General features: G+C 43.1%; 1 protein-coding gene and 1 pseudogene across 1 annotated transcript; both read left to right on the plus strand.

Annotated features, from left to right (window-relative positions):
• Positions 1–4,072: 4,072 nt before the first annotated feature.
• On the plus strand, positions 4,073–4,994 carry LOC146565835 (olfactory receptor 1-like). The gene has a single exon (XM_085287961.1). The coding sequence runs from the start codon at positions 4,146–4,148 to the stop codon at positions 4,992–4,994; it is 849 nt and encodes a 282-aa protein (XP_085144087.1). The 5' UTR covers positions 4,073–4,145.
• A 695-nt stretch (positions 4,995–5,689) lies between these two features.
• LOC146565836 (olfactory receptor 52B2-like) lies at positions 5,690–6,794 on the plus strand (annotated as a pseudogene).
• The last annotated feature ends 2,575 nt before the right edge of the window (positions 6,795–9,369 follow it).

Here is a 9,369-nt window from a genome sequence, read left to right on the forward strand (position 1 = left end):
AACTTTTTGTTCATTCAGGTACAGCACCGTATGCTCAGGAACACAGTTTTTGAATTCCTCCAACAATAACAGTTCACGCAGTGCGTTAAACTCTGAAACTTTGCTTGCTTGACACCACCTATCAAATAGTATCCCCCTTTCCTTTGCAAACTCAAGAAATGTTTGAGCAGTGAATTTCCTCAGGGTCCTGAAACACTGCCTGTAAGCTTCAGGGACCAACTCATAGGCTGAGTATAGCACTTTTGACATTGTCATACACAAGACTGTCCTCAATAGTGAGAGCTGCGCATACTTCCTGTGCTTTACCAATTAATTTGCACTGAAGCAAAAGGGACCAAACCTCCTTGGGCCAATGTAAAGCAATGCGCTCAAACACATTAAAATAGGCCTCCACCTCAGTCTCCCTGAATGGTGGAACCAGGGCAATGTTTTTGCCTACATCAAATGTTGGAGGTGCAGGAGCAGGGGGAGAATTATCTGAGGGATTACTAACGTTATCTTCATACTTCACTGAAGGTGGAGCAGAAGGCTCAGGAGACAATTTGTTAGCTTGCAACTCCAGCTGGCGCAACCTAATAGATGTCTCAGCTTCTAGCTGCCGACACTTTAGCTTGAATTCAAGCTCATCCTTACGTTCCCTTTCTTTGGTTCAAGTTCAAGACGAGCCAAACGTACCTTTAAGCGTGCACCAACACTGGGATTACTGGATTCAACAGAGAAGGGCTCAAACCGTGGAAGAGAGGCTGGGGGTTTTCCCCCACCTGGTTTGACCACAGTAGGTGTCACTGTCCCATCCCCAGTACAAACCTCAGGCTGATCAGAGGTTTCAAAGACCGACGCTGCATCCTAGTGTCCGCGTCTAAAGGGAACACACCTTTCCCAACCAACCCACTGACCACAAGAGACTTTAACTCGTTCTTCTTCATGGTCTTAGCCACAGTGTGTGTGTGTATATATATATATATATATATATATATATATATATATATATATATATCATCTCCACTCAGTCTCCAGTGTCAGCTGCTCACTCGCTCTCCACTCAATCTCCAGCGCCTCCGGTGTCACTTTCAGCTCAGTCTCCAGCGCCTCCAGTGTCACTTTCAGCTCAGTCTCCAGTGCCACCTGTAGTTCAGTCTCCTGTGTCACCTGTAGTTCAGTCTCCTGTGTCACCCGTAGCTCAGGCTCCGGTATTACCAGTTTCACTCATTCACTCTATGCAGGGAGAAAGTCTTGTTTCTACTCAGGGTGCTTTTCATAGTTTAGCCGCCATTGGCACAGTTTGCCACTCCAGGGCTTCCCCAGAGGCTAGGTCTCAGTCCCCAGCTGATTCTGGACCCCTGAAGTTTAGTGAGAACTGCACCATGTCAGCGTTGCCTGGGCAGAGCCAGTGCTCAGTGCAGTGCCAGTTGCCTTTATGTCAGCTAGTGGACTCCATGCCTGCTGGGTTTGTGATGGCTTCTGCTGGAGGGTCCGAGGGACCACTCCGGCCTTTGTCTCGTGTCTCCGCTGGAGGGTCCGAGGAACCGCTCCGGCCTTTTTCTCCTGTCTCCGCTGGAGGGTCCAAGGGACCGCTCCAGCCTTTGTCTCGTGTCTCTGCTGGAGGGTCCGAGGAACCGCTCCGGCCTTTTTCTCCTGTCTCCGCTGGAGGGTCCAAGGGACCGCTCCAGCCTTTGTCTCGTGTCTCTGCTGGAGGGTCCGAGGGACCGCTCCGGCCTTCGTCTTCTGTCATCGCAGGAGGATCCAAGGGATCCGCCCAGCCTGCAGCGCCACCGTCTCCGGCTTCCACGCCGCCGCCGGCAGCGCCACTGTCTTCCACGCCGCCGCCGGCAGCGCCACCGTCTCCGGCTTCCATGCCGACGCCTGCAGCGCCATTCTCAGCTGGTCTAGCCTCAGTGCTTTCAGCCTCGCCTGCAGCAGCGGCTTCGTCCATGCCTTCGCCTGGCCCAGCTTCAGTTTCGACTTCGCCTGGTCCAGCTTCAGCGTCGCCTGGCCCTGCCTCCGTGTCTTCGCCTTCAGCGTCGCCTGGTCCTGCCTCCGTGTCTTTGCCTTCAGCATCGTCTGGTCCTGCCTCGTCTGGGTCTGTGGTTAATCGGCCACCTTCCAGGCTACTGGTCGTGGGCGGCCCCCAGACCCCCTTCGCCTGAGTCGCCGCCGTTGCCTTCCGCACGGCCAGCCTCCGGAACAGTGCTGTCGTCGCCGCCGCCGTTGCCTTCCTCGCGGCCAGTCTCCGGACCAGTGCCGTCGTCACCGCCATTGCCTTCCGCACGGCCGCCCCCCGGACCAGTGCCGTCGTCGCCGCCGTTGCCGTCCGCAAGGTCAGCCTCCTGAACGGTTCAGGCTCCTGTGTTGTCGGCTCCCGGGCCGGCCCCCTGAACTGTTCTGTTTTGGACTTTGTTTTCTTGAGCTCCGGTGTGTTTCTTTTTTTGTCTTCTTTTGGTTTTGGACTCGTGTTTTGTTTTATGGCCTTCTAGTGCTCTTGTTTTTCTTTAGCTCTGCCCAGTTTAGGTTCCAGTTTCATGTTCCCCCGCCATTGCTGTTTGTATCCACTCCTGTTAATAAATGCTCACCTGCACCAGAGCTGCTGCATTTTGGGTCCTTTCTACTAACTCCACACGTCTGCCACAACGGACGTGACAGAAAAGCTTTTTCTGTGATCATGGACCTGTGTTTTATCTGGCATGCAATGATACATCTTTAAACCGCATAATGGCATATGTTTCCTTAGTTAGTTTAATCTGTATTCCTCTAATATTAATAGCGTTTACTTATGTTTGCATTTCCATAGCACTGAGCAGAATTGCGTCGGGAGAGGAATGACTCAAAGCACTGGAGACACATAGGAAACACACCCGAAGTAAATCGGGAATATTGAGGAATAACAAGACAAGGGAAGTAAACTCTACACAAGACACACAAGACAAAAGACTTTCACAATAAAACAGGAAAGAAGAAGCAGAATATAAACAGAGACTGCAAAGGATAAAATAAATTATAAAGGAAACTATAGTATATTATTTATACACGAGAAGAGTCAAACAGCATAAGAGATTCTCAATAAACAAGGAATCACAAAACCCAAAAGAACTGTAAATACAAAACCCTGGGTCTAAAAACCCAGGGATCCTAACAAATAATTTTAATGAATTTGTTGGCACTAGTCTACTTTTACTGGGGCACATACGCTTATGTTGCTAAGGATGTTTCTAACAGTTAGATTCATAGCGACACATTTTACTTTGCGATTGATTACATTTTTTTTTTCAATGAAAACTGTGTCAAAGCTTTGATTGAAACTATAGAGCCAGGTATAAAATATGCATATTAATTAACTATATTTTTCAAAGAACAATGGTAATTGAATTTATTATGTAAAGAAAACAGACTACTAAATGAAAGATGTAGGTTTTAACCTGTTTAACTTGAACATCTTCAAGTATGCCTTACCTTGCCTTCCTTTGTCATGACTTAGATTCTAGTTTCTTGGCGCTATTCCTTGGATGCATGAAATATCAGTATAAATGCAAAAATTAAAGAGAGCGCATTAACATATTTAATGCAAAATAACATGAAAAATCTGTTAGTACAGTTGTTAAATTTACGATTTAATGTGATTTAAAGCTAAAACATCTGTATTTTAATTTATCATGCTGATCTAAAATAATCTTCCCAATGTTACCTCCTGAAAAGCTAAGTATTTTTATGTGATGTTAAATTTATATAATTTTATTATATTACACTGAAACCTGAGCTGCTGGAATTTTACCTTTTTTTTTTTTTTGCCACCCAGTGAGTAGAAAATAAGATGGCCATGTGACAAAGTTACTTGCTTCTGCTGCATCACAGTCTTAGAGGTAAAATACAAATACCAGGTTGGTCATGAGATGCCTCACAGTAGTGCACTGCTTATGTAGTTTGGGCAAAATTTTATTACAGCAACTTTGGATCAGATGCTTCACTTTGTGTTATATGCTTTTATCTGTGATTTTTATGACTAAGGAAACCTATTTGTAATGGACTCAGAAGAAAAAGCCACTACTAAGTCTAATTCCACATTTGTTCGCCCTGCAATATTTTATCTCAGTGGATTTTCCAACATCCCTCATGTTAAATATTTCTATGTTTTCCTGTGTTTTGTCTACATCATGACTGTTTTGGGGAATGGCTTTCTTCTCTCACTTATTTGGCTGGTGAAGACACTTCATACTCCTAAATACATGATTGTGTTCAACATGGCTTTGGCAGATTTGTGTGGGAGCACAGCTCTCATCCCAAAACTATTAGACACATTTCTGTTTGACAGGAGATACATTGTTTATGAGGCCTGTTTAAGTTATATGTTCTTTGTTTTTTTTTTTGGAGGTGTGCAGTCATGGACGCTTGTCACGATGGCATATGACAGACTTATAGCAATTTGTTTCCCTTTAAGGTATCATAGCATTGTGACTAAAACATCTATTACATCAATGTTGCTGTTTATATGGCTTGTTATGTTGAGTCTAACAACATTAGTTGTTGGGCTTATTAATCGTCTTTCCTTCTGTGACTCTGTTGTAGTGAAAAGCTTTTTCTGTGATCATGGACCAATATATCGTCTGGCATGTAATGATCCATCTTTAAATATCATTATGGCAAATGTTGTTGTAAGTATAGGAGTCTTTATTCCGCTAATATTCATATCCTGCACTTATGTTTGCATTTCCATAGCGCTGAGCAAAATTGCATCAGGAGAGGAACGACTTAAAGCACTGAAAACTTGTACTTCTCATCTGATCCTTGTTGCTATTTTGTTCCTACCATTTGTAGGTACAAACATTGCTGTATGGACCTCCTACATTCATCCTAATGCCAGAATTATAAACTCAACTTTGACACACACCCTACCAGCTTTGATCAATCCTATTGTATATGCTTTAAAGACAGAAGAAGTAATGAATGCAGTCAAGAAGCTTTGGAAAATAAATAATATTAGAAGTCCAGTCACAAAATGGTGAACCAAATGTTTCTATTATATTGACCCATTTGGGACTATTACAGTATACTTAAAAAAAAAGAAAAAACAAGTTCTAGCTATTTGTGCTATAATATTACATTTAGAAATAGTGTATTATGTTATGTTCTTCACTGTATATCATGTTTACATAAAATGTTTTGAATACTGTATATTGTATGGAAAATAATTTTAACACCCACAACCCTTGAAAAAAAGTTTTAAAAAAGCAATGAATGAATGAAAGTTGAATTTATGTACCTGATTTTTTTAAAGTTATATATTTAAATATAAAAACCAGGAGGACAGTTGGAACTGTGTATTCACCTTTATTTGATCAGGAAGTTAAAAAAAAATTTCTTTAGCAATAATGTCCCTAAACATATGAATATGTGACTATGGGTTCTTCTATATGACATATGTAAAATCTGAAAGAAAGCCTACATATAAACACAATGAACAAAACTTATCATTCAGACCTCAGGCAATGAATTCCACTAAGAAAATATGAACCATTTCCTATTTGAAAAGAAGTAAGAGGAAGTGAGTGCTTATCATATTTCATCAAATGTATTTGTTCTTGTATATGCACATATATACACTATCTATATATCTATAGATAATTTATCTATTTATATTAACTCATTCACTGCCAGCCATTTTCAAACGTATGCTTTCAATTGACGTCTATAGACGTCAATGGCAGTGAATGAGTTAATATAAAGATGCCCATATATTGATGTATAATTATGTAATTATGCCAATCCAAAATATTCCTTTATCTATTCCTACTTCTTGGTTCATTTTGAATCGCAAATTAAGTTTAAAGCAGCCAGCCCTGTTACGTTTGTGGACAGTGTTAGAGCAGCATACACAGGGCTGTACTGCGCATGTGATGAAAAAAAAAACTGTCTGTGCGATAAATTATTTTGCATAAGTAGCACTTGTGGCCTCTCTTCCCTGTGCCATGGCTTCTAACCTCTCCTCTTTGAGGAGAAATTGAGAAATAAAGGGTAGAATGCTGCAACCCGGGCTGCTCATCACTGTCTTTGTTACCTGTTGACGGTGTTGGACTGAATGATGTGCTGGGGTCAACATTCTGATTTCTTAGCTAGCTTTGCATTAAGTTGCTGTCTGTGCAGATTCTTGAATAGAGTAGAAGTTGTTTTAGCATCATAATACAGTTGTTTTTGTCCCGGAAGTGGTCACCATTTTGATCATCACACTCTTGTGCTATCTTGATATAATAAAAGTCAATTTGTCTTTTAAGGTATCATAGTATTGTTACTGAAACATCAATTGCTGCTATTCTGCTGTTTGTATGGATTTTTTTGGTGAGTGCAATTGCAACCATGGTTGGGCTTCTTAATCGTCTTTCATTCTGTAGATCTTTAGTAATAAACAGCTTTTATTGTGATCATGGACCAATTTATCATCTAGCTTGTAATGATACATCTTTAAATTTCAAGTTAGCATTTTCCCTAGTCATTATAATTCTCATCATTCCCCTAGCATTCATAGTAGTCACATATATCTGTATTTCCATAGCACTGAGGAGGACTACTTCAAGAGAGGAACGAGTCAGAGCGTTAAAAACTTGTACTTCTCACCTGATCCTTGTGGTCATTTTCTTCTTGCCATCACTAACATAGTAGCAATGGCCTTCTACATTGATCCTAATGCTAGAATGATAAATTACACGTTGACACACACCATACCACCTTTGCTCAATCCTATTGTATATGCTTTAAAGACAGAAGCGGATATTCCCGGACTCTCTCATCATTGCTCTTGGGGACTTTAACAAAGCCAATCTGAGCCATGAGCTTCCCAAATACAAGCAGTATATTAAATGCCCAACCAGAGAGGTGAGGACATTAGACCACTGTTACAGCACGATCAGCGGGGCCTATCGCGCGGTGCCCCCCGCTTCACTCGGACTTTCTGACCACGTCATGAGCCACCTGATCCCCGCGTACAGACAGAGGCTGAAGCTCTCCAAACCTGTCATGAGGACCAAAAAACTGTGGAGCAACGAGTCTGTGGAGGAGCTTCGCACGTGTTTGGAGTCTACAGACTGGGACACAATGAAGGCTGCTTCTAACAGCTTGGACGAGTTTACGGACACTGTCACCTCCTATATCCACTTCTGTGAGGACAGCATTGTGCCATCACGCACCAGGGTGAGTTATAACAATGACAAACCCTGGTTTACTCCTAAACTCAAAAGCTGTGGCTGGAAAAGAGAAAGGCGTTCAGAAGCAGAGACAGGGACTGCTACAGAGAGGCCAAGTACAGGTTCACTAAAGAAGTGGACATTGCTAAACACCAGCACTCTGAGAAGATGCAGCAGCAGATCTCAGAGAATGACTCGGCCTCTGTGTGGAAAGGTTTTAGGAATATCACCAACTACAAGCCTAAAACCCCCCACTCCACTGATGACTCGCTCTTGGCCAACACCCTTAACGACTTTTACTGCCGTTTTGACGAGCCATCAGGCAGCCTTCACACCTCCAACGGCCCCAACAATAGAGACACTTTGGACACTCATTCCCCCACCTCTCCCCCCTCCATAGAGCCATCACCACCTTCAAACACTTCACCTACAACACCCCCCTCCTCACCCCGCACAAAAGAGGATTTCACACCACCTCCTCCCACCACAACTCTTCATATTCATGAAGCAGATGTGAGGAAGCAGTTTAAGAGTCTGAATGCTCAGAAAGCTCCCGGCCCAGACGGTGTGTCTCCTGCCACCCTCAGACACTGTGCAAACGAGCTGGCCCCAGTGTTTTCTGGCATTTTCAACTCCTCACTGCAGGCATGTCATGTGCCTGCCTGCTTCAAGTCCTCTACCATAATCCCTGTCCCCAAGAAACCTAGGATCATTGGACTAAATGACTACAGACCCGTGGCTCTGACATCTGTGGTCATGAAGTCATTTGAGCGCCTGGTTCTCCCCTATCTCCAGACCCTCACGGCCCCCCTCCTGGACCCCCTGCAGTTTGCATACAGAGCCAACAGGTCTGTAGATGACGCCATCAACATGGCCCTACACTTCATCCTGCAGCATCTGGACTCCCCAGGAACCTACGCCAGGATCCTGTTTGTGGACTTCAGCTCTGCCTTCAACACCATCCTTCCAGACCATCTCCAAGGCAAGCTTTCCCAGATGAATGTGCCTGATCCCATCTGCCGGTGGATCACTGACTTCCTGACGGACAGGAAGCATGCAATGGCTCTGCGATCCCACACTTTGGGAAGGTCTGCTTTAATTAATTTATCATCAACAAAAATATAAAATTATGCACAAAATGAATTACTAATGTAAAAAAAAAACCATGTTTTTTATTTATATATGTTTATATATAAATATGCTTTTATTTATCCCTTTAATGACATCTATTCCAATGTGGAAGTGTTATGAGCAGTTGATCAGATCGGCAAAGCCTGTTTCTGGAGTATTATGTTTTTGTTGCTGCAAATGCGATCGTGGCTTAAGAGTTGGGAGTTCGCCTTGTAATCGGAAGGTTGCCGGTTCGAGCCCCGGCTTGGACAGTCTCGGTCGTTGTGTCCTTGGGCAAGACACTTCACCCGTTGCCTACTGGTGGTGGTCAGAGGGCCCGGTGGCGCCAGTGTCCGGCAGCCTCGCCTCTGTCAGTGCGCCCCAGGGTGGCTGTGGCTACAATGTAGCTTGCCATCACCAGTGTGTGAATGTGTGTGTGAATGGGTGGGTGACTGGATATGTAAAGCGCTTTGGGGTCCTTAGGGACTAGTAAAGCGCTATATAAATACAGGCCATTTACCATTTACCATGCTTTTTACGAAATTTTTGCAAGGCCATATGTGGAAGGAAACTGCGACTTAGGACATCCTGATGGCATAAAATGTAAGTACAACTCCTCCGGTTTCATATGAAAATTTTTTTATTGCGCTACCTTATGTGTTCTACAGGGATTTAAAAATAGTTATGCAAAATGGAGCATGCCGCTCCGACCAGTTACTCCACAAACATGTAAAAAATAAATTATAAAATACAAAAAGCAAGTATTTACATTTCAACTTTTAACTATCTAAATGTTCAGCGTTGTCCTTTTAAACAAATTTAAAGTGAAACAACACAAAACACTGCAAACCAGAACACAATGAAATATAAATTAAACTATGCAAAACAAAAAGAAAATGCACATTCTTTGTCATATAGGCCTGGGATGATTTTTTGGGAGAGTGTTTTCCTGCTTGGAATTGCATACACAGGATTCACTGCATGAATAAACTTTTCTGAATCCTTTATCATTCGCAACTGAAAATAGTTGTGGATGATTACTATACCTTTCTAATGTGACGATGTTGTCTGTTGTTGCTGCCCCTGGCTCTCT

This window comes from Mchenga conophoros, linkage group LG10 (assembly GCF_057382185.1).
Source record: "Mchenga conophoros isolate Kocher_MC1m ecotype Shallow Benthic linkage group LG10, M_conophoros_male_GT1.1, whole genome shotgun sequence".
NCBI lineage: Eukaryota > Metazoa > Chordata > Actinopteri > Cichliformes > Cichlidae > Mchenga > Mchenga conophoros.